The sequence below is a fragment of the Spermophilus citellus genome, assembly GCF_964194105.1.
Source record: "Spermophilus citellus genome assembly, chromosome: 14".
Classification (NCBI taxonomy): Eukaryota; Metazoa; Chordata; class Mammalia; order Rodentia; family Sciuridae; genus Spermophilus; species Spermophilus citellus.
This window is the reverse complement of record NC_138194.1, coordinates 79,157,259-79,183,690: the sequence shown is the minus strand read 5'-3', so window position 1 is coordinate 79,183,690 and position 26,432 is coordinate 79,157,259. Positions and strand designations below refer to the sequence as shown.

The 26,432-nt window shown below is 32.0% G+C and overlaps 1 protein-coding gene across 3 annotated transcripts in view; it reads left to right on the top strand.

Annotated features, from left to right (window-relative positions):
* CSMD3 (CUB and Sushi multiple domains 3) overlaps positions 1-26,432 on the top strand; it is a gene marked incomplete at both ends in the record, with an annotated part of 1,157,568 nt that overhangs the window by 877,458 nt on the left and 253,678 nt on the right. For all 3 annotated transcript variants that reach the window (XM_081266797.1, XM_081266796.1, XM_081266795.1), the window contains 3 exons: positions 11,939-12,130; positions 20,857-20,995; positions 24,175-24,362. In XM_081266797.1, the coding sequence (XP_081122923.1) occupies positions 11,939-12,130; positions 20,857-20,995; positions 24,175-24,362 (519 nt within the window). The remainder of the gene's footprint in view (positions 1-11,938; positions 12,131-20,856; positions 20,996-24,174; positions 24,363-26,432) is intronic.

The window sequence follows — 26,432 nt, the reverse complement described above, 5'->3', positions numbered from 1 at the left end:
TAGCATAAGTAAACTTATCCTCGAACAGTCAACTTGCTAAACAGAAAGGACACATGAGAATTTATGAGTGCTGTTATCGTATTTACTCTTTGTTATACCAAACATGGATATAAGAAAATTGCAGTGTTAACTTGCTCAAGGCCACCACCCTAGATAATTTAGACTTTATCTCCAACTGAGTAGTTTAAGTAATCATTCATATTTTAGTTGAAATATATATATTTAGGATTATGGAATCCGTGTTAAGTGAAATGCATATTTCCATTTAATTTGCATTCTCAATTATTATTATATGAAAACTAACATAAAATAAGAAGTTGGAATTACATTTATAAAACAGAAGAGGTATAACAATGAAAACTCAGTTATTTACTATAATAGTGTTGTCTGTACATTATCTTCTGAAAACATCCTAAGTAGTTAGAATAGATTAAAGCAAATAAAAATTAATATAAGTTTTGTTGTTTTATAAATGGATGTCTCCCAGTTTCAAAACATGCCATATTATAAATAAACCTTCAGCATCCACTGAAATGACTAATTACAGTTTTTCATTCATTCAATCCTCAAATATTGATCTGACCAATTATTTTAATCATTGTAAAGCTTCTATTTAAATTTTTACTTAGAAGGACAATTTACTTCTTATGATACAACAAAGCTTGATTTAATAAGGTCATATGTATTTCACAACAAATGCAACTAAATCAACCAGTGGATTTACCTCATTGATAAAGATGGGGTATTGTAGAAACAATTTCTCAATAATATGAAAACTTTCTCAAATATAGGATGCTTTTTTTAAATTAATGCAAAAGAAGATGCACTTATATATAATTAGCATGAAATAACATATCTCGAAAAAAAATTTGTGTATTATAAATAGTTATTAAACTGTATAACTTTTACATGTCTTTTCTTCATGTTGGTAATGAGAAATATAAATTAAAAACTGCAACAGATATGATTTGCTTTTAGTGAAATAAAAAACATGGAAAGTGAGAATCTGTCCTTACAAACTTATTTCTAAATTATTATAATAACTAGAGATAAAAACAAAACTCATTTTGTTAGAAATAAACACTACCAGAAAAGGTAAAATCACTGATATAGAGTAAAAAAAATCTTATATTTTGCCAATGTTTACCCTGTTTCTTGTCCATGATTTTAACTAGGACTGTGGACTTATTTCTAACAAAAATGATTTTATCTAGTTAGAGCAATTTAGGAGGATATTTTTAATCACGTCAATGACACAGGAAACATTTACCAAGGTGAAATTTCAAATTTTATTTTTCAAACATGAAAATTAAAACATTTTATAATTTTATAAGTATTTTAGACATGATAAGTTGGAAAGTCTATTATATATATATATATGAAAAAGTTAAATAGTTGAACAGAATGGTCTAGAACTCAGAGAAAAAAATTAAAACAGGATATAAAAATTGTACCCCAAATCATGGGACTGAATGAAGTTGCCAGAAATTGTGAAAATGATTCTTTTCACAGGGTGAAATTGTGGAAAATTAGAAGAGTACTCAGGACAAAATCTTGAGTTGTTCCAGCTCTTAGTCATCAGGTTAACAATGTAGCCACAGCAAAAGATATGAACAAATAGCAGCCAGAAAGAAAGTTAGTGTTATGGTTTAGATATGGTGTCCCCCAAAAGCTCACATATGAGACAATGCAAGAAAGTTTGGAGGAAGAATGATTGAGTTATAGCCTTAACCTAATCAGTGAATTAATCCCTGATGGATTAACTAAATGATCACTGGTGGCAGGTGGGGTGTGGATGGAGGAAGTGGTTCATTGGTGGCATGGCTACAGGGTATATATTCTGTAACTGGGAAGTGGAGTCTCTGCTCATTGATCATCATTTGAGTTGCTTCTATCTGCCACATTCATCCACCATGATATTCAGCCTCACCTCTAGCCCCAAGGAATGGAATTGACCTTCTATGGACTAAGACCTATAAAATGTGAGCCCCCAAATAAAGTTTTCCTTCTCTATAGTTCCTCTGGTTGGGTCCTGTTAGTCATAACAGCGAAAAAGCTGACTAAAACAATCAGAATAGACTGGTGAATTGGAGGTCCAGAAAAGAAAGCAGGTGAAGAAGGAAGAAATAGTCAGCTGTGATAAATGTTGCTGAAAGGTTTCTGAAAGAAGGCATAAAAGTTGCCTTGCACTTGGCAACTTGTATTTAAAAAAGAGCAATTAGTAAAATAGATAAAAGACTGTTGATAAAGATAGATAAGGCTCTAGAGGTATCTCTCTCAGAAGAGTTAATAGGTTATTACTAAAGAAAGAGAGGATGAAGTTGCAATGAGTTTTTTGATTGTTCACTTTGAGTTTGATTAAAATAGATGGGAAAAGTCACATTTCCAGGTTATTGAGAATGATCCAGTACAAAACTAGAAACTGGTAATTCAGAAGAGATGAAAAATATTTAGGAATGAAGTCTTTAAGAAGGAGAGAGGCTTTTCTGGATGCTGTAGATAATTCCAGTGATTTAGGAGGCTGAGGTAGGAGGATCATAAGTTCAAGGCCAACCTCATTAAATAAGCAAGACTGTCTCAAAAAGAAAAGAAAAATGATAAAAGAAAAAGGAATGTAACATAGGATGTAACTTGGTAGTACAGTCCCCTGGGTTCAGTCTCCAGTACCACAAAAAAAGTAAAAACAACAACAAAAAATAAATAAATACATAATTAGGGACATTTATAAACAACACAAGCACTATGGTTAACTTTACATAGAGAAGAGTAACTTCCCCAATACAATAGGAGGAAAGTAGATAATATGGGTACAAATTCCAGTGGATGATAGATCTGGTGGTAGTAAGGAGGGAGGTTGCTCCTATCTTATTGCTTCTAATCTCTCAATGAATTAAAAGGAAATCAAACAAAAGGGGGAATGGAAAGAATGAATGTAAAAATAATTGGAATTAAAATATCCTTTGTATTATAATTACTTAAATATATCAGCTGGAAAAAAAGTAGATAAATTTTATTTCTGCTATTTCTAATAATAACTATAAAAGTAACCTCAACTCTATTGTTTTATGGTAAAAATACCAGTAGAATTTTTTTGTCTATGTGTTTAATAAAGGAATTCAAATAGCTTAATAAATTACTTTACTTTTAATTTCAAACAGTGTTTGTTTATTTATTTATTTATTTATTTATTGACTAATTCTTTCATCAGTAAACAATTGTCAAAGTCCCACTAGTAGAATATAGCTTTATGTTGTTATTTCTGGTAAGGGGATAGTTTTGTGCTGAGACAATATGCTATAGTGGTTAAGAACCCTGCTGTTCAAGCTCAAATCCCAGCTCTGCTAAGAACAAGTAGTTAACATTTCTGGGGCTTATTTTACCTATTTAAAAATGAAGATGATGGTATTATTTTTGGTAAGTTTTTTATTTTAGCTTAAGGGTATTACTTTAGCCTCTAGCCAGGTGTCATGCACAATATAATCACTCTAATTATAATTTTATTGATCTATAAATTAATTAGTATTAATATTGAACAACAGTTTATTTTTCTTAAGAACAGGCTTTGATTGGACATAGTGCATACCAATTGAGACGTTACTGTTTTAAATGAGATATTAGTACTTTGTACTTAAATCGTGATAAATGTGTAGGGCTTAGGACTACTCTAATGAGAATGATAAGTATATAGATGTTTTTTCTGATTTTTTAAATGTAAATGCTTTAGAAATTTCCATTTAAGTAATCTTATCATTGAGTTTAATACCTTAGTGAATACCTTAAGTGCATTTTATTACAAAGACCCTATTATTTTTAAATTTTTTTTTCTATTTTGTTATATATGAACGCAGAATGCATTACAATTCATATTACACATATAGAACACAATTTTTCATATCTCTGGCTGTATACAAAGTAGAGTCACACCATTCGTGTCTTTATACATGAACTTAGGGTAATGATGTCTATCTCATTCCACAATCTTTCTACCCTCATGTCTGCCTCGTTTTCCCTCCCACTCTTTTGCCCTATCTAGAATTTATCTAATCTTCCCATGCTTCCCCACTCCATTATGAATCAGCATCCTTATATTGGAGAAAACATTTCAGCATTTGGTTTTTAAGGATTGGTTAACTTCACTTAGCCTTATATTCTCTAACTCATCATTTGGGTGCAAATGCCATGATTTTATTCTCTTTTATTGCTGAGTAATATTCCATTGTGTATATATGCCACATTTTATTTTTTATCCATTCATCTATTGAAGGGCATCTAGGTTGGTTCCACACTTAAGCTATTGTGAATTGTGCTGCTATAAACATTGATGTCCCTATAGTATGCTGTTTTTAAGTCCTTTGGGTATAGACAAAGGAGTGGGATAGCTGGGTCAAAGGGTGGTTCCATTCTCAGTTTTCCAAGGGTTCTTCATACTGCTTTCCATATTGGCTACAATCCTCACTTCTTAGCCAACACTTATTGTTGTTTGTATTCTTAATAGCTTCTATTTTGACTGGAGTGAGATGAAATCTTAGAGTGGTTTTGATTTGCATTTCTCTAATTGCTAGAGATGTTGAACATTTTTTCATATATTTTTTGATTGATTGTATATCATCTTCTGAGAAGTGTCTGTTCAGTTCCTTGGCCCATTTATTGATTGGGTTCTTTTTTTTTTTTTTGGTGTTTAGATTTTTGAGTTCTTTATATATCCTAGAGATTAGTGCTCTATCTGATGTGCATGTAGTAAAAATTTGCTCCCATTCTGTAGGCTCTCTATTCACCTCATTGATTATTTCTTTTGCTGAGAAGAAGCTTTTGAGTTTGAATCTATCCCATTTATTGATTCTTGATTTTATTTCCTGCACTATAGGAGTCTTATTAAGGAAGTCTGGGCCTAATTCGACATGACAGAGATTTGGGCCTAATTTTTCTTCTATTAGAAGCAGGGTCTCTAGTTTAATTCCTAGGTCCTTTATCCACTTTGAGTTTTGTGCATGTTGAGAGATAGAGGTTTAATTTCATTTTGTTGAAAATGGATTTCCAGTTTTCCCAGCACCATTTGTTGAAGAAACTATCTTTTCTCCAATGTATGTTTTTGCTGCCTTTGTCTAATATAAGATAACTGTAATTATGTGGGTTAGTCTCTGTGTTCTCTTTTCTGTACCATTGGTCTACAAGTCTACTTTGGTGCCATTACCATGCTGTTTTTGTTACTATTGCTCTGTAGTACAGTTTAGATCTCATATAGTGATGCTGCCTGCTTCACTCTTGCTACGGATTGCTTTAGCTATTCTGGGTCTCTTATTTTTCCAGATGAATTTCATGGCTGTAAGGAAAATAAAAAGGAGACACAGAGTCAAGATGCAGAGGCAGGAAAGAAACATGGTAGAGAGGCCAAATTGCAAAGCATTATTTATATAGGCTGATAAGACTGTAGCACAAAGCCTTCTCACAAAGGACATCACCATAGTAACTAGATACTGCACCTGTATTAGTTATCTTACTAGCTTCAAGGATAAACTGCTGGGAATTCCAAAAGTGGAAAACACAGTACCTGTTACCCCTCAGGAGTTTGCTCACCAGAGAAACGCTTCCCTGTACATTTCCATGGTCAGAATACATACACATGACTGCTTTTTCTGTTTCTTTGAGGAATGTCATTGGGATTTTGATCGGAATTGCATTAAATCTGCATTGTACTTTTGGTAGTATGGTCATTTTGACAATATTAATTCTGACTATCCAAAAACAAGGGAGATCTTTCCATCTTCTAAGGTCTTCTTTGATTTCTTTATTTAGCATCATTGTAGAGGTCTTTCACCTCTTTAGTTAAGCTGATTCCCCTGTATTTTATTTAATTTTTTGAGATTATTGTAAATTGGATAGTTTTCTTCATTTATATTTCAGAGGATTTGTCACTAATATACAGAAATGCCTTTTATTTATGGGTGTTGATTTTTATATCCTGCTACTTTGCTGAATTTGAACTCACTTTTTACTAGTTCTAGAAGTTTTCTGGTGGAATTTTTTGAAAGACCATGTCACTTTTATTTAAGAGGAAATAATGATGTAGTCTCCTATACGTGTGGGGAGACAACCAGCCTCTTATTACTTGTTTCTTCTTCTTGCCAAGAAGGGTGTAAGCCACCTAAGAAATTAAAGTCTAGAATAATTATTGAAGAACACAAGACAAAGTCACAAAGATAGTTTAAAAAGGTGAAGCTCCTGAAAGATCCAGTTCACAGAGCAGCTGGAGGTAGGCAATTAGAAAATGGTTCCTGTGGTTTACTTAAGGAGGTACGTCAGAGGCAGGGATAAGGTTCAGGAGTGGAGTCTTGCTTTGTGTGTGATGTCTTGTAGTCAGTAGGTTCATTGACATCTTGGCAGGTCACACCCATCTCAGAGGGGCTGTACAACTGCAGCAAGTCACCCCATCACTGATGCTGTGTGGGACTAGGCAGAGCTGAATAGGGCTCACAATGTCTCTGGGCAGTCTTACACAGAGGAAATGTCCACTGGAAGTTCCCAGACACCAGATTCTCCTATTCATTAGGCTGAGATGCACAATAGTCCACACACAGCCCACAGATGGCTCTTGACATGTATGCATTCCCACTTTACCCCAAACATCTGTATGATATTGAGGAAATTTCTCGGCCTTTTTATGCCTCAGTTTACTCATTTGAAAATGTGTATAATAATAGCATTATTTATATAGGCTGATAAGACTGTAGCACAAAGCCTTCTCACAAAGGACATCACCATAGTAACTAGATACTGCACCTGTATTAGTTATCTTACTAGATAACTAGTAAGTTATCTAGTAAGATAACTTGTGAAGTAAATGAGATACAGCTCAAAGTATGCAAATGCAAAAGGTGGCTGACACATACTACTTATTAACAATATAAACTATCTACGTACACTTCTATTTATATACCATTGCCCCATGAGTGTCATCTTTATTAATAATCAGCTGGCATATGAAGTGGAAATCACAGCTGTAGAACAGACTAGCTACTTGGAAATTTCCATTCTAGACTAAAATCCTTGTCCTTGTGAGGTGAAGAAAGCAAGAAATGTGTCCAGTTTTTATTTTCAGTTTCATAGAATATAGAGTCAAGTTCAAATTACATTTGGGTGTTAGAGCCTATAAGCCATTTCACTTTTCAGAATGTTTCTTTTATGACATGATTATAGATTAGAAAACAAGATTATTAAGTCCTTTTATCTTTGTTGGAATTTGTGCTTACTCAACACATTTATGTCAGGAAAAAGGAAGCATGAACAGAACAATTAAACCTAATAGAACAAAGATACTAATATTCCATTAATTTATTCTGATGCAATTTGAACTAAAGAAATTTAGGATAAAGTAGAAATTATTGATGTTAATATACTGGTGGCCAGTATATGTAAAATGCATATTTCCTGTTATATACTTTTTATTGTTATGTTTACAGTAATTGATAAAACAATTACATATATATATATATATATATATATAGAGAGAGAGAGAGAGAGAGAGAGAGAGAGAGAGAGAGATCCTATATATTATACCAGAATCAGATAGGATAAAATAAAAGATCAAAATCTAGAATTATAAATAACAACAAAAATAAAATTCAAATAAGGATTATATATTTTGAGAATTATATGCAATATAGCTCCTTAAATGGTTATTTGTGTCTTCACTGGCTATAGTTTCTATTTAATACAGAAAATAAGAATGATTGGTTCTTAAGAAATATGTAATGTTTTGAACGACCAACAATAAAAAAAAATTAAATCAGAAAAAAAAAAGAATGATTGGTGCTGAAATTAGTATTTTTTTCTTCCCACAAACACAGAATATAATCAGTATGAAGTCCAAACTTTGAATAAGAAAATAAGACAATTTTCACACCAAGTAATTTTTTATGTATTTCAGTGATTGTTTTTAGAACTCAAGTGAATCCAGGAAGTAAAAATCTTATTTGGTTTTTCATTAAACACCATCATTTTCTGTTGCACTTTGAAATCTTACTCTTAATTTGCTTACTAATTGAGATTGGAAAAAAAAAAGGAACATCAGAGGTTTGCCATGTCTTTTCTTTCAAGTCAACTAGGACTAAAGGTAAATGTATATTCTCACATATTATGTATTAGATGTTATATGAAAGCCTTCTTACTTTAACTATTTGTTCTTGCTTTAAGTCATTAAGCCTAGAAAATCTAACAGTAAAGCAAAAACTCATTTTCCCCTCATAGTTAAGACATGATGATACCAATTTCTTTCATCCTGATGTTTTCCTAATATCACTATACATACATTTTTAGTTTTGGAAAATATTCATCATAAACTTAGCAATTTTGGAGTACATAACAGTTCAGCACAAAAGGACATGGTACATAGACCCTTAAAATTGAAGTTTTCTAGTAATCTTTTATGTTACTTCTATTTAAATAACAATCTCCATATCATTTACATACTTCTTTCCAGTGAAAATATTCTTAATGTAAATCTTGCTTGTAGAACAACATTCTTTAGTTACGTATTGTAAGTGCCATCAAAGGTCAGTTTTAGTTTTGGTGGAAAAAATTTCAGAGCAAATCAACAAATCATAATGGTTGAGTTGATGACAACAAACACTTCATAAAAAATCCTTATCTGCTCAGATCCTGTAATGCCTGATGTTTTGCTTAGTTCTCTTCTAAGGAACACTAATAGGTATGAACAAACAAAATTCCCCAGAATTTTAAAACCAAGTCCCTATACTTCCCTTTCTATTCTCTAGTAAGGGCCCAATTGCTATCCTAATCATTGAGACCAACTTTCTCAAAAATAACTAAAATGGACGATAGAATGAATATTTTTAAAGGTAGATTTGCATTTATGTCACCTGTAGTTTTTCTACTTATGGATGTAATTTCTACCTTCCAAAGTGTCTTAATAGGGCTTATTATTTTATATTATTATCTAAAGGGGAAGAATTTGAATTTCTGAGATACTTACAGGTAGAAGAAGATGATCTTCTGTAAAATTCAGTGGTTTTGGTTCAGTTCTGAAATCAGACATACTAAGCTTTAAATCCTTGTTCTTAGTTTTTGTAAAAGTTAAGGTAGGTTACTTAACAGGTTACTCTAAAATAAGAATATGATGGCGTTTGACTCATAGGTTTGTTATGAGAATTAAAGAAATTATACTTTCTAAGTCCTGGATCATTGCTCAGGAATTCTACAATTTTAATAAAAGAAGCAAACCCTATAGGTCTTTTAATTATTAAAAGATCATCCTGCTAGAATAGGAGTTAGGAAACTAACTAGATTTTGCTTCATTAAATGATTAGCAAAATGGTAAATGAAGCTACATTTTGCAACCGTTCAAAAAAAGTAATACTAAAATTAATTCTTTAAAATGTAACATTTTTCCCCTTAAAAGGTGACTGTTCAAGGTAAATTCCTTAAAAAAATGTAGACACAAATATATGTATGTATATCTACATAAACATAGACGTTCACTTTTTTTGTTACTGCTTTGAGGCAGAGTTAGGTTTAATATCTTGCCAATATATTTTTTCAGTTTTTTAAGGCATTAACTCTATTAACTTCATTAAGAATGCTAAAAAATGTATATATAATCTCCACTAAAATTGGCAGGTAGTCTCATTGTTCAGCTTTATGTTGTTAAGGTCCTCTTGATTACCATACAACTCAAGTCAGTACACTATGAAACTACAGACATTCTCTGGTTTCTTTGTTATATATGTGTATTAGATAGATGAGTGGCAACAAGCTTGATGGATTGATTTTCAGATTATTGCTATATTGATCAATCCATAAAAACTGAAGACTCTTCAATTCTATTGTTTCCACTCATTTCTTTGTATTCTGAGTACCTACTACAATGTCTGGCATATATTGAGTTAGTAAATAAATAAATGATTGAATATTGCTTATGTGTCATTAATCCAGCAATTCAAGACATGATTTTAATGACTATTAAAAATGGTTTAATAAACTATTAAGAATAATTTGCACAAGCACTGGATCTTTCATTTGTAAATGTAGCTTAATAGTAGCTTAAATGTAAATTTTAATGGCTTCCTTGTCTTGAAACTACATGCATTCTGCATTCTGGTATTTTAAAATATTTTTGTTCTGTTAATCTGAATAATTGGTATTAATTGTATTGGTGTTATATATGTGCATAGAAAAATAATGTTTTTTTTTAAATGGTCTCATAGTACTCTCTTCTAATGATTTCTATTTTTATGGAATTGTAGCTTTTTCCACTCTTCTATAAAAAATAAAGAAAGACTCTGTAGACCTTTTACCAAGTTTTCCCCCACAATAATAACATCTTGCATAGAAACAGTACAACATTACAACCAGAAAGCTTATATTGATGCAATTCCCTAACATTATTTAGATTTCATCAATTTTGCATGCACACACATGTGCCAGGTATATGTTTATTTAGTCCTCGGTATATTTCTGTGACTACCCTTACTGTCAAGATTCAGAGTAGTTTCATCACCAGGTCCCCTCATACTACTTGATTATAGCTAGTTTCTTTCCTCAATCTTCTTATGTGCTCAATGGTGAGCAACCACCAATCCATTTTGCCCTTTTATAATTTTGTCACTTCAAGAATGTTAAAGGAATCAAGCAATATATAACTTTTGATATTTTATTTTTACACAGCACAATTTCCCTGACATCCATTCAAAGTATGGATGGGGATCATTCATTTATATTGCTGAATATGAATTCACCACAGTTTAATCATTTTCTCTGGGATAAATTCCCAGGGGTGCAGTTTCTGGGTTTTATAGCAAACACAAACTTAGTTTTGCAAGAAACTGCCACAGTCCTTTACAGAGTGGCTGTACCAGTTTACATTCCCAACAACAATTTATCAGGATGAAGTTTTCTCCATAATCTTGGCAGAATCTAGTGTTGTCATATAAACCTATTTATTTAAAAAATAATTCAGCAAATCTGATATAAATGTAATATCTTATTGTGGTTTTGATTGTCAATGATGTTGAACAGCTTTGCATGTGCTGTTTGATATGATTTCTTTGGAATGTCTTTTGTCCACTTTATAATTGGTCCCATTATTGATTTCTTTCTTCCTTTTTATTTATTTACAGAAGTGGGGGGGGCAGCTACTGGGGACTGAAATTAGGGGCACTTGACCAGTGAGTCACATCCCCAGCCCTATTTTGTATTTTATTTAGAGACAGGGTCTCACTGAGTGCTTAGTGCCTCACTTTTGCTGAGACTGGCTTTGAACTTGCTATCCTCCTGCCTCAGCCTCCAGAGCCTCAGGAATTACAGGCACGCACCACTGTGCCTGGTTCCTCTTTCTTTTTTAAATTGGTTTTGAGAGGTTTTTTTAATATACTCTATTACAAGTCTTTCATGAGGTATCTCCCAGACAAATATTTTCTCACAGCATGTAGTTTTCAACTCCTTCACTGTGTCTTTCTCAGAACATGTAATGATTTTGAGAAACTCTAATATTTAATCACTAAAATGCTATAAAACTTGAAGCAAATAAATAATTTGTTAATAATTTGTATGTTAATAATTTATTGTAGCCAGCTTCAGTTGTGTACACCTATAAAGAGGTCGAGGCAGGAAGATGCAACTTCAAAGCCAGTCTGATGAATTAACAAGACCTTGTCTCAAAATTAAAAATAAAAAGGGCTGAGGATGTGGCTCAGTGATATAGTGCCCCCGGATTCAATTACCAGTACAAATTAATTAATTTAACTATTTATTAATTAAATTGATTAATTGGGCAGACATTTAAAATTTTATCTAAACATGTTTTAAGTTATTCTAAAAGCACACAGTTATGTGAAAGGTTCTAAACTTTAAACTTTGGAGTTTGAAGCTTCAAAACTGATTTTGTTAGTATCCAAACTCAAGTTTTGTTTTGGTCCCTTTATAGGTTCAGTTGCCACTGCATGTCGTGACCCAGGCATTCCCATGAATGGGACTCGAAATGGAGATGGAAGAGAACCTGGGGACACTGTGGTTTTTCAATGTGACCCTGGATATGAACTTCAAGGACAAGAAAGAATAACCTGCATTCAGGTAGAAAATCGATACTTCTGGCAGCCCAGCCCACCAGTCTGTATAGGTATGATTAAAGAATAATTAAAATTTTCTATAAATGTAAAACAATGGTTAAAATTTGGTATTGATAATATTAAGAAAGATATATTATGAAAGATTCTATATGGTAGTCTTAAGATTTCAAAGGACTATGAACCTTCTCAAAATGTACAAAATTTAAAGGATCATATTTTTTTTTCATGAGCTAAGATTCCATAATTTCATTAGATCCTCAATAATCCTAAGGCCCTCAGAAAGTTATAAATCAAAGCTCTTGAAAAATCCTGATCATCATTTATTTAGTACATTAATGTAGTTATCCATTGCTTTCAAAATTGGGAATGGATTCAGATTGTATGTTTCATATAGGCCATACTGATCTTGCTTATAAAATAGTTATTTCTTCTAAAAAAGAAAGTTTTATCTGAACCTATATGAGAGTTCCAAAACTTTAGCTTTTCATTTAATTCATGTATTTAAAAAATTTTTCAATTTTTATTTTGATGGTCTAAGGAGTTGTAGTAACATGACTAATACTTCCAACGTCTAAATTTTGTCTACATGGTCTGTCCTTGAGTCCACAGTCAGGCTCTAGAAAAAATACAAATTATTTCAGCACTAGATCTGAGAAAGAGTTAAATGAAAGCAATCAAACAGTCTTCTATATAATTAATTAGTTTAATCTTAAACTATTTTGTTCAGCTCTTGTAGTATTGATATCAACATGAATTTACTATACATTTTTATTGAAGTACATTTTCTCTACTCGAAATTTTATTTATTTACATAGTCTGTCTTTCATTTCACGGTAATCAGCCTGAGAGAAAATTCCATATCTTGTTCATCATTGTATTTCTAATGGCATTCACTGCACACAAATATAGCATGTTTTTGAGATAAACTTAATTTTGTTCACTTACAAATATTTTCAATATAATTTCATAGTGATTTATTTTGAAAGTCACATGGAAAAGAATGTTCAGAACCTCACTTAGAAGTGAACAATTCATGGGCTGGGGATGTGGCTCAAGCGGTAGCGCGCTTGCCTGGCATGCGTGCGGCCCGGGTTCGATCCTCAGCACCACATACAAACAAAAATGTTGTGTCCGCCAATAACTGAAAAAATAAATATTAAAAATTCTCTCTCTCTCTCTCTCCCCCTCTCTCTTTAAAAAAAAAAAATGGGCAAAAGATGTTTCTGAAAAGTGATGTTAAGCATTTAAAAAAAAAAAAAAAAAGAAGTGAACAATTCATGCATTCACTGAAATATTCAGTTTTTTTTTTACTCTACATTGTAACTTCTCATGCAAAAGTTGCAAAAGCTTTTATCATTAATCATTTCATGTGCCCCACTACTACAGTGAACACTGGGAATTTAGCAATAAAACAGTAAACTTTCCTGTTATCAATCTATTTTTCACTGAGATAAAAATCTAAAAAAAAATCTGTTTTTAACATCACATTTTCTTTATTTTATAAGGTGGATTTAAAAAACATGATTTGCTTACATTCCATGCTTTTGTAATTATTTCAAAATGAATACTAATGTTTCTCTAAAAAGCACCAATAATAATTAGAAAGAAAACCCACTATTTGTCCAAAAGGAACCACAACCAAATAAACAAAGACCCAAACCAGTCAGACAGATCTAGATCTCTTCTGTAGAAAATGAGGCAGATGACAAAGAAGTAATCTTACTAGATTTTTTTTTCTTAAGTACAGAATAAGGCCATAGCTACAGTCAGTTCGTCCTTCACTATATCTCCCTTTACAAGTTATTTCCTGCTTACACCTAAGTTGTTCTTTATTCATGAGTGCAAGATTCTAAATAATTAAACATCAATTAATTTGCATCTGCTATAATTATACTCATAAAAGCAGAAAAAAATTTAAGAAATTTCTCCAAAGAAAAAAAAGACTGAAAATATGGGTCATACATTTGTTTTCATGTAATTATTTATGACTGAGTTAACCTAAAATGTTCTAATTAAATTAAAACTTTAGTTTCTAATTAGGTATAATTTGACTACATAGTGCATCAGGAAAATTATTATATAGAGAGGAAATAATAGAACACCACAGAATTTATGTGGAATTTCTCACTTTGTTGTCATTCTTAGATATGTACACTTAATAGGATTACCAGAAGGGCTACATTATGCCAAATGTTTTATGTAGAATTCTAAAATACTGAATAATTTTATTCTTGAAAATACTAAAATTCAAATTGGAAGAGATTAATGAGTTCTTGAGATATGTAATCATAAAATTCCATCGTGGCAACAATATGCTCTAGCTAACAAGGAAGAAAAAAAAAAAATGAGCTCCAAAGTTTACTTAAATCCAGCAGGTTGTGGAAAGTATTTGTGTGGATTATGGTACAGTATATTATTTTTTGGTAGGGAAAGATAGCTTGAGGAGAAGATATGCATTAGAGCTTCTCTGAGAAAGAAAATAACCTAAAAAAAAAAAAAAAAAGTCTGAAAAATCGCTAAGGCTGCAAAAAGCCTGACCTCTGAAACTGATAAGAAAGAACTCCATGATTGGAAATACTATGCCAAAGATTAAACCCTGAACTGTTTAGAAACTCCATAAGTCTATGTCTCAGACCCTGGAGCATAAAGCATTTTGCTTGCATGTAGAAGTAGTCAGCCTCATAGCAAATAGCAAACAGAAGAGACTTCATCTTTAAAAGTTAATAGAATTCATTCCAATGAAATTGACAGTGTGAAGATTACTTTGACATTGCCAGAGGGAATGTAGCAGCACTCAATATGAAGGTAAATAACAAAGACATTAGCATGGGTAGACTGCTCAGAAAAACAGTAGATACAAATAAAATTGAATTGGAATAAAAAAATTAAGAAGATTGCAAAATAGTTATCAATAGATGATGCCCATATAACTGCTTCACAAGAAACTATATTCAGAATAAATCATTCATATAAGAATTCCATGGAAACTAAAAATATAATTCATAGATTTCTGATTTTATTTTGGATAAAATAAAATTTTCTGATTAGATAAGTAAAAGTAAAAATGCATTTCTAAATGCTATTTAAGGTTGAGTATATTTAAAATATAGTTTTGTTTTGTTTCATTTTTATTCAGTGATTGTTTAGGTTTTACAAATGTCAGCTAACAAAAAGAAACAATAAGAGAGGTAAATAGGGAGCCTACATCATGGGAACAAATCTTTACTCCTCACACTTCAGATAGAGCCCTAATATCCAGAGTATATAAAGAACTCAAAAAATTAGACAATAAGATAACAAATAACCCAATCAACAAATGGGCCAAGGACCTGAACAGACACTTCTCAGAGGAGGACATACAATCAATCAACAAGTACATGAAAAAATGCTCACCATCTCTAGCAGTCAAATGCAGAGAAATGCAAATCAAAACCACCCTAAGATACCATCTCACTCCAGTAAGATTGGCAGCCATTACAAAGTCAAACAACAACAAGTGCTGGCAAGGATGTGGGGAAAAGGGTACACTTGTTCATTGTTGGTGGGACTGCAAATTGGTACAGCCAATTTGGAAAGCAGTATGGAGATTTCTTGGAAAGCTGGGAATGGAACCACCATTTGACCCAGCTATTCCCCTTCTGGGTCTATTCCCTAAAGACCTAAAAAGAGCATGCTACAGGGACACTGCTACATCGATGTTCATAGCAGTACAATTCACAATAGCAAGACTGTGGAAGCAACCTAGATGCCCTTCAATAGACGAATGGATAAAAAAAAAAAATGTGGCATTTATACACAATGGAGTATTACTCTGCATTAAAAAATGACAAAATTATAGAATTTGGAGGGAAATGGATGGCATTAGAGCAGATTATGCTGAGTGAAGCTAGCCAATCCCTAAAAAACAAATGCCAAATGTCCTCTTTGATATAAGGAGAGTAACTAAGAACAGAGTAGGGAAGAAGAGCATGAGAAGATGACTAACATTAAACAGGGATGAGAGGTGGGAGGGAAAGGGAGAGAGAAGGGAAATTGCTTGGAAATGGAAGGAGACCCTCACGGTTATACAAAATTACATACAAGAGGAAGTGAGGGGAAAGGGAAAAATAATACAAGGGGGAGAAATGAATTACAGTAGAGGGGGTAGAGAGAGAAGAGGGGAGGGGAGGGGAGGGGAGGGGGGATAGCAGAGGATAGGAAAGGCAGCAGAATACAACAGACATGAGTATGTCAATATGTAAATCAGTGGAAGTGTAACTGATGTGATTCTGCAATATGTAAACGGGGTAAAAATGGGAGTTCATAACCCACTTGAATCAAAGTGTGAAATATATATCAAGAACTATGTAATGTTTTGAACAACCAATAAAAAAAAAATGTCAGCTAACATTTTTGCTTGTCTTCCTGGCTTTGTAGATTTTCAAAACCAACAGCAGCATTGAACTATATTGAGAATCCTTTGATAAATAATCTGAATACTAAAATAAAAGAAATTTTAGGGGAACTTGTGATGAATTAAGAGTATTATCATGTACAATATCCAATAAATATGTATGTAATGATTTTTCTATATGTAACGATTTTTTCTATACCTTTAGTGATCAAGGATTCAAACATACAATATGTATCTATATAAATTTCTCAACAATAAAGAATACCAACGTTTTTAGTAGAAAATAAGGAAAAGTAAAATGAACAAAATTGATCCTTCACTATCCATCAAATTGAACATAATCCCACCAGTTTAGCACCTGAAAAAAAAATCACAAGCAATATTTTACTATCATTCCAATTATCTTATGTACAATACATGCATATTTATATTTATTACACATATTTTTATTACATTTTATTACACATATTTTTCTTACATTTTTTTTCAAATTCACATATGATTTTAAAAACCCCAAATGCAAATTAAGCTGTTTTTTTAATCAGAACACCAAGGTACAAATTAGATTGCACATGTATCTCTCTATTTTCATAATCAAAAGAACTAGTAATTCAGCATTCATGGAATATTTAGTATGTGCTGAATTCCAGGCATGAAGTACCATGTAAGGAACAGTCTTTAGCTTACATATTAATGGTCAATAATGACACCTGAATGAATATCGAAATGTAATATGAGAAGGGAAATAGAAATAAGGAAAGGTTGCTATGGATACTAGAGAAGATTGAGTAGCTGAAACAAAGTTCAGGCTGGGATTTCCAGGAAAATTTCCTGAGAGCAGTGATGAATCTTAAAAATGTAAGTAAAGTTATATAAATGTAGAAGGGTAAATGGCATTTCAGGGAGAAGGAATTGGATAAGCAAAGTCCTGGAAATACAAAGAACTACAGTTTTTGAGTTGATGAGATCAGAAAAGTTGCAGAGGTCTGGTCATGAAATCTGTACTGGAGTTGAGCATTATCTTTAGGCAATGTAAAACAAATACAGAATTTTATGTGTGAACACATTATGATTAGATATTTTCACTGAGAGGACAAATTGGTAGAATCTAGACTATCTTTAGAGGAAGCTGTTGTAATTCTAAAGAGAGAGATGAATCAGGTCAACAAATATGGTGGTAGGCAAGAAAAAAAGGCCAAACTGAAAAATAATTGTAAGATAGAGCCTTGGCTGGGCTGTTTGATGGATTGGGTATAAGGAAGCAATTTTTTAAAAAGGAAGAATTTTAGTCTCCTGTCTGAGGAATTTAGGTGATGATAGTGTAAATCCAACCTTTCAGGAACATGGAGATAGATGCAAATTCAACTGAGGTTTGAGTATTTTGGTTAATCTATGTCTGATGTACCTATAGACTACCAGGTAGAGATATGCAGTAAACACTCAGGCCTATGGTTTAGAATTCAGCAGAGATCTGCAGGAACAGATAGAAAAAGAATAAGTAGTATATAAAAATGGAAGAAGGAATATAATAGAATAAAAAATTAGGAAAACTAACTAGGAACTCAGAACACCAAAATTATAAAATCAAGTGAAAGAAGAAGAATAAATAAATTAAATAATAATAAAAGAATCTATACAAAACATTAGGAAAAGAATAGAAGTTGAATTCCAAAAAACTAAGTGAATGAATTTAAGGTGAATTCAAATTCACTTCTAGGTAATAGTGACTATGGATATGAAAAGAAAGAAAAAGACAGAAAATTATCTATTATATTTGTAAATATAAAAGTCAAGTAAGGTTGATGAAGAATTATTTGTTTGGAGTCAAGGAGGCTGAGGTAGAAAGCAATGGTTGAGGAGAGAACTGCATGAGGAAAAGACCAGATAAAGACATCTGCATTCCCAAGCAATAAAAAGGTTATTGTGTCTCCTGGGATATAATTTTAAATAAATAAAATTCTAAACATAAGGTAATTATTCTCAGGATGAATACTTTGGCACTTTTCTTTGAGATACAAACAGAACAAATTTCTCCCCCTTGGTGAATAAAGAACATAGGTACAGAGACACTATTAATTTCCCTTTCAAAAAAAATACCTAGTTGCATCAAATTAAAAATAATTTGCATTTAGTAATAAGAAGCTCATATTCAAAAAACATTTTGTGGTGTGGATGTGGGAAGGAAGGACTATTGCAATTGGTAGAAGGGGATTATTGCAACAGGGCATAGATCTCTGCAGCCAGAGATCTAGGTGGTTCAGGAGTTAGACAAAAAATGGTTTTTCTTCTATAGAAAAGAATAAGCAAGGCAAGAAAGAATGAAGAGTGGAATGAAAGAGTGTCCCCTGATTGGTAGATCAAAGTGTTGTACTGTTCTCAGAAAGAATTGCATGCTAAATCACAGCTAGGTGTGGGACAAAGTTCAGAAGCCTCGGGAAAGGAGAGAAACATAACGAAAGTTAGGTAGACAAGAATTTTACTAAGATTTATCAGTAGGGACAAAGAGGAACTAAACATTTGAGGCAGAGAACTGGAATTTGCCAGGTCTATGTCTGGTTTTGTTACTGTCAAATAAGGGAGTCTTATATAAATCTTATGGGGAACTATGTTTTCTTACAAAAAGCTCTGTTCCTGAACAACAACAACAACAAAGTATATGGGGAGGGATGTGAGGATTTTTTAAACATCAGGTAAAAAGTCAATCCTCTGTTAAAAAATAAAGGAGACAGGAAATAGTTTTTAGGGAATTTGTTTTATATTTAGTATGTGAGACTTTATGAAAGATAATTAATTAGAAAAGGTTCTGGAGAAGGCAAAGGGATTATGTAACCAGGTTGATGGTTTTAATTGATTATTTGGAAGGACTCTTTACCCTCAAATTTAGGCTTCACTTAGGTTTGAAGGAGGAGGGTGCCAACAGTTGAGATAATTTATGCATAATCATTGAAAAATACCACAAAAATATACAAATAATAGGAAAAGAGTATTGAACAATTAAGTCTAAACAACTTAATATTCCCCATTATAGTAGGAGCCAAGCTCATTTTCTACACAGTAACTGAGGTACTAAGACATGGGTAGCCATGGGGCATGGAGGAACACAATAAAAGGTATCAGAAATTATCATTCACACAGTAATGATGATTTGGCACATCTAACAGAAATGCTGAAATGTTGATATAACCAAACCAGTTTTTGCTGTCAAAAGAATCAGCATGCCTTTTGGCTTAAGGGTAACATTTATCAGGCAGAAGTATAATCTTAAAACTCGCATAATAGTGCTGATGTGCCAATTATGTGTAGAAGACATCATGAGAACATGAAAATTCAGTCTTCCACCCACCCCACACAAACACAAAGTATATGTCTCTGTGCGTGTATTTATTTATATTCCACTCTCCTACCCCACCACCAGGGAATCCATGACTCCATTTCCCTGTTTTTGTTGTTGTTGTTGTTGATGCTATCAACTCTGTAATACATTATTTTCTGAACATATCTGTTTTAAGACTAAAGAAAAACAATCCCCTGAAGAACCTATTTTCTGAATTCCACTGACAATATTTTGAGCCTCTCTACTGAAAAACTACAGATACCTTCATTTGAGCCACTATCATGACTTTAGTAACTGCCCATTTTCATTAAGTCAGGCAACTAGATTTAAGGATATCCTAATGTTCAATATAAGAAAGTTGTAAAGTACTGTAGTTTCTCAGAAAATTATCCATTATTGCTCATTAACAGTATCAAAGCCTTTTGTTCCATAAATACACAAAAGGTACCAGGGAAGAGATGAAAGCAGCTGAAGATACTATATCTGTTACTCTATTTATTATTATTATTATTATTATTAATTTTTTTAGTTGTAGATGAACACAATAACTTTATTTATTTTTATGTGGTGCCAGGGATTGAACCCAGTGCCTCATGCATGCTATCAAGTGCTCTACCACTGAGCCACAACCCTAGCCCCTAGCCCTCCATTTATTATAAAGATTTTATTTTGTTTTATTTTTTTCCCTATTTTTTTCTAGTAACCTTCTTATCTCCATGGGAAATCATCTTTACCCCTTTACAAATGGTTTCTTTTTACACTAAACAAAGTAGTAATGGAAAAAGAAAGAACTTTATATGTAATTTTTTATTTATTTTGGAAGCCAGAAAATCAGCTTAATTCAATGAATCCATGTTCATATCATGTATTCAATATTTTAATGATTTTTCTTGAAAGAAAATGCAGTGTTCAAGCATCCAGTATCATGAAAGTCAGGTCTGTGCTGCAAAATCTCATAAGCCCTCTTAGAGAAATGTTTTCACAAATATTGATAGCTAATGAATTTTATTAATCTCTTAAGGGATTTTGTTTGCTTGTTTAAATTAAAGCACCCTGTGGAGGCAATTTAACAGGATCTTCAGGCTTTATTCTTTCGCCAAATTTTCCTCATCCATATCCACATAGCAGGGACTGTGACTGGACTATCACCGTCAATACTGACTATGTTATCTCCTTGGCATTCATCAGGTGAGTTCTTATACAGGTCTACATTTAAAAATATTTTTTGGTTATTTCACTGTAGTGTTTGTACTAGGTGATTTTTTTTTGTTTCTGTGTTTGACTTTTATTATTATTTTTCTCCAAACTCAATACCAATACTTTGTAATTAACAATTTGCAAAGCCTTGAATAATAGTGTAGCAGTTTTGAAGGTCAGTGAGTGAGAATCTTCACCAGATTTCTAGTTGGGGTAACATGTTGAAGGTCAAGAGGTTTACTGACTAAAAGTTTGATCTCTTTATAACATTTCCTCTCTTTCTGTACTTATCATCACTGTATCCAAAAATTCAGTTTTTCCTAAACTTCAAGATTAAAAGGTCAGCACTTCAATAATTTTCTTCTTCCATATTTGCACCACTCAAAACCTTTCAAAATATTTTAAAACCCACATGTGCAGCACTATTGCTGGGCTTGGAAAGACACATATTCCCAACTACTTTCCTTTTTTGTGGTCTTGTTAAGTCCAACTGACAAAGAAATTTTTATGGGTTATTTCTGTATAACTTCTTGGCAGAACTTGACTCAAGATAGAGCTTTACATAGGAGTGTTCCAAACTTCCATTTGTCATATAGTAGTAAAAATCACAGGGTAAGCTTAGTACTGAAATAATAAGGAGTGCAACCTATCTGGGAAAAACTCAGTTGGGTTTGAGTTCTAACCTTGCCACTCATCTTTGTTACCTTGAATAAGTTACTTATTTAAATGAATATCTCCTTCTTCACATGGAGACAACAGTTGTGTCATGGAATGTGGCCTCTTTCCTAAATGTTTCAATGAAAAGGGTCGTGGGTTTTGCTCAATGGTGGATTGCTTGCTTACCCAGCATACATGGGCCCTGGACTTGATCCCCAGAGCCACATAAAGGTTTCCATGGAAGTGTTAGGTAATAGTAACAAAAGTATTTCCTAAGTAGAAATTTTCCTTATATAACCAGTTGGTTGACCCTACAGAGAGGTAAAACAACCACTCTTTCTGCCTCCATTGTGTTAAAGCTGAGTAATATTTATGTAAAATGTTAAGCTTAAATTTACAATATTTTCTAATATATCAAAGCCAGATTTTTAAAAAGCAGTAAAGATAATGAGAAGTCATAAAAATTTAGCAAAATTATGAATATATGAAATATATGCAACAAAAATGATATTGTTAGTTATATGCAAGGACCCTGTTATAAGACCACTTCCTGAGTAAATACTATTATTTTCCCTATTTTTTAAGTGGAGGAAATGAAACATAGACATTAGAAATACCAAGATGTTTGAAATAAGGCTTAGTTTACTTATGAAATTATTTTAGATAATAAATCAAGAGTAGAAGACTACATTAAATGAAACACATGACATAAATTTGGTTTCCAGCTGTCATTTATTATGTGACTTTAGGGAAATAACTGACTTTGAAGGCACTTATGTACTTATTGATAAAATTAAAATCATAATCCTTTCCTTATATCACAGGATTATTAGAAATACCAAGTTAATATTTATGAAAGTGCCTTATAAAATATAATTTACTATTAGAGTGTACTATTCTTCCACTTATTGTGGGAAAATATTATGGCTAAGATGTTAAAATTTCCTTGAAAAAAATAATTTTTGTTCGATTTTCATTTTCAAAGGAGCTGTAAATCAACATTTTAAGCATTTAAGACAAAACTAAATTTTTTTAAATGTTCTGTACTTCATTGTTAAATAGGCTTTAAGCCTTCAGAACATAATAAATACTTCTGTGTCAATTACAAACCATTTGTTTCCATTGGTCCCTCCCAACATTAAGATAGACAAGGAAGTTGTAATTACCATCAAATATTAATGTGGAAAGAGATGAAGTTCAAAGATTATGCTTTGTCCCAGGACAAGAGTAATTGAAATCAGGCCCAATCTTCTGATTTTTGCCATTTTTGTACCAGCAGTTACCAAAATTCAGGTCCCAGCTCCACTGAAAGATTTGAAGACAAACTCACTGGACTTGGGAAGCAACTGAATACATTAAAACAAAATATGATAGTGTGAAGTTTCTCTAATTTCCTCATGTTATAGGAACATTTATATATGAAAAAGTTAATAATTTGTACTCCATCCCAGGCTTTCTTCACCACCATTTATGCACAAGTCAACTGAGTGGCTGGACTTAGCTTTCCTATGGAGGCACACGTGTTAAGGATGAGAAAAACTGTACAAACTTAACCTCTATACATTTCATACATTTGGAAATATGTTTCACCTAACAAATCTCTTTTAGATACAAAAATGATAAAATACTGAATTAGTTTTGCTACTGATGGATGTTTAACATTGTCAAGCTTTACTGTTTTCATTTTAAAACAGGAATTTGTTGACTTTTCTTAATGACTCAGATGAGCTCATTTCTTTTCACTGTGTTTCTCTGCCACAATATAAAGTTAGATAATAAATCAATTTATTGTTTGTCTCCTATTTTCAATGAATATGATTAATATGATCATTATAAGAAAATTCTCATGCTTTTGAAGGTTAAAACCAGTTTATCATGGAAACTGCAATATTTAAAATATTGATTTGAATAATTCACATGCTAAAATATCATTTTCAACATTATCTAATTTTGAAACAATGTGATTTCTCCTACATTATTTTAAAAGAAGAAGATATTTACTTTCAGAAAAATGAAAAGCTAACACAATATACAGTGCTTGAAATAGGAGCCTTGACATAGTATTTTCATGATGTAAAGTACATGGATAAAGCTATTTAAAATAGCTAACACTATTCACTTTATTGATATAGTAACTGATTAAGGATACATAGCTAAGAAGGGCAGAAGCAAGGCTTAAACTCACATCTTCTGACTCTAAATCCTACAACTTTCATTAGTTAAACTCTCTCTGCCTTACAGTATCTTCTATCTCCTCTAGATAAATTGACAATGTAGAAATATTTGAAAGTATCAAGATTTTGTTTTCCTTTTTCCCTGCTGATGTGACGTTCATATTCAATGTATTTATTTTCAAGCCAATTTTTTATATTAGATTATTTTGACATGGTCTATTGTTCTTTTTAAGCACTGAGTATATGATTATATGATTATTATGGTTAATACTCTAGCAAAAATAATAATTCTACTTCCTCTCTCTTTTTCTGTATCTATCTCTCTGTCTCTCTCTTTAGTTTTAGCATAGAACCAAATTATGACTTTCTCTATATATATGATGGACCAGACAGTAATAGTCCACTGATTGGAAGTTTTCAAGACAGCAAGTTACCAGAGAGAATAGAAAGCAGCTCAAATACTATGCATTTGGCTTTTCGGAGTGATGGATCTGTTAGTTACACTGGATTTCATCTAGAATACAAAGGTAAATATGAAGATTTAATTTTACTATGAATGATTTAAACTCTGGTTATTTTATATAGGAGAATAATTTTGCATTAGCCATTGCATTTTTAATGCAGACTATGTACAATTCGCCTCATAAAAGGGTTCTCACTATAGACTTTTGCTATCGGTGAGAAGGAAATTAGTATTTCCCTAATTACTACTAAAGGAAATGTATCAGGCAAAAAAAAACAACAATTAGTATTATGCAGTAGTTGGCTAAAGCTACAGTACATTATAGAACAACAAAAAATATTTCTTGGAAGCTAAAGTTTTATTCAAGTACTTTTATTCAAAGTACTATCAGTGATAAGGAGAACAAAGTATAGGACAATTATGTTGCAGATAATGTTACAAATATTTAAATGTGTCAATAGGCAGAATGGAGGAAAATATAATGATAATTAAAATGTTTTATAATGTTTCTGCAAGTACTTAAGTAAATTATGTTAGAATGCCTATGGATCTTTTCCCTAAATATACTATCTTGAATTCAGACTTTATGTATTATTTTTGAATTTACTTTTTAAATCTTTAAAATTAATAAGTAAATTTATAAAATGTGTGCATATTTACGGATTCTTATGTAATGTTGCAATACATGTATATCTTGTGTAATATTTAAATCAGGTTAAACATATTTATCATCTCAAATATTTATCATTTTTTATGGTGAGAACATTCTAAATAATTCTTTAATAGCTTTTTAAAATATATGGTACATTATCATTATCTATAGTCACCCCCCCCATCCAATAGTTCACCAGACTTCTTACTTCTATCTTACTGTAGCTCAGTACCCATTTATTCTTCTTTCCTTATCTCTAACCCCAACTCTACCAAGTCTCTGATAACCAACACTCTATTCTCAATTTCAATGAGATAAATTATTTTAAATTCCCCAAATGAGTGAAATTATGAAATTTTATATTTAATGCCTATAGGAACATATTTGCATCTTTTTTGTTGTTGTTTTGTTTTGTTTTGTTTTTTGCTTCAAGGTTTGAACCTAGGGGCACTTAATCACTGAGCCACACCCCCAGCCCTTTTTTTATTTTATTAGAGACAGGGTCTCACTGAATTTCTTAGGGCCTCCCTAAGTTGTTGAGGCTGGCTTTGAACTCATGATCCTTCTGCCTCTTCTTCCCAAGACACTTGGATTACAGGTGTGCACCATCACACCTGGCTTAAATTGAATTTTTCATGATTGAGTCCATGGATATATTGAAGGAATACTGATAATTTTCCTCAAGTTATAAACTGAATTCTAAAACTATATACTTCTGAATTTTTGCTACTTTTTAGTTTTAATAACTAAAAATTATATAGAATAAAAAAGTATTTACCACACAACTAGAAAAACCTTAACAATGTGCCATATTTTCTTCAGATCCTTTATTCTTTTTTAAAGAAATCAAATATTGCACATATGATTGAAACTTTTACATTTGCAGTGGCAACTAGGGTATTTTTCTTTACGACTATCATGAGGACTCAGCATAAATTTCTAAGAACTCATAGCATTAGATAAGGAAGACTTTTGAGGGAAAGGGAAAACTCACAAGGCAGCAAAATAGAGATGCATGGAGTCCTCCAATATTTCTATCATCACTTGGAAATATATGAAAGGACCAGGGTATCTGTAGAATGTGGACATAGTGTAGATTTCTTATGAGTGGAAAACTTGAGCTCTCTGTGAGTCTCATATCTCATAGAACAAAGTAAGAAAATGGCCTTACAATTTGACTGGGACTGCGTTAATTTTCTAAATTATTTAGGAATAAATTCATGCATAATTTGTAATATTTTCAAATATTAAAATGACAAATCTCTCAATTTATCATGTTTTCTTCAACAATTTGTAATATATAAAAGCTTCTTAATTTTAATCCTAAATGTCTTATATTTTCCATTGTTATCAAGTGAAATTTTTATTGTTTTATTTTCTGATTGCTGCTAATAATAGGACATAGTGAATTCTGTAATTTCTTTTAGTATGTTACAAATTAACTTAACTTTTTCATTAACATCATGAGATAGGGTCTCACTC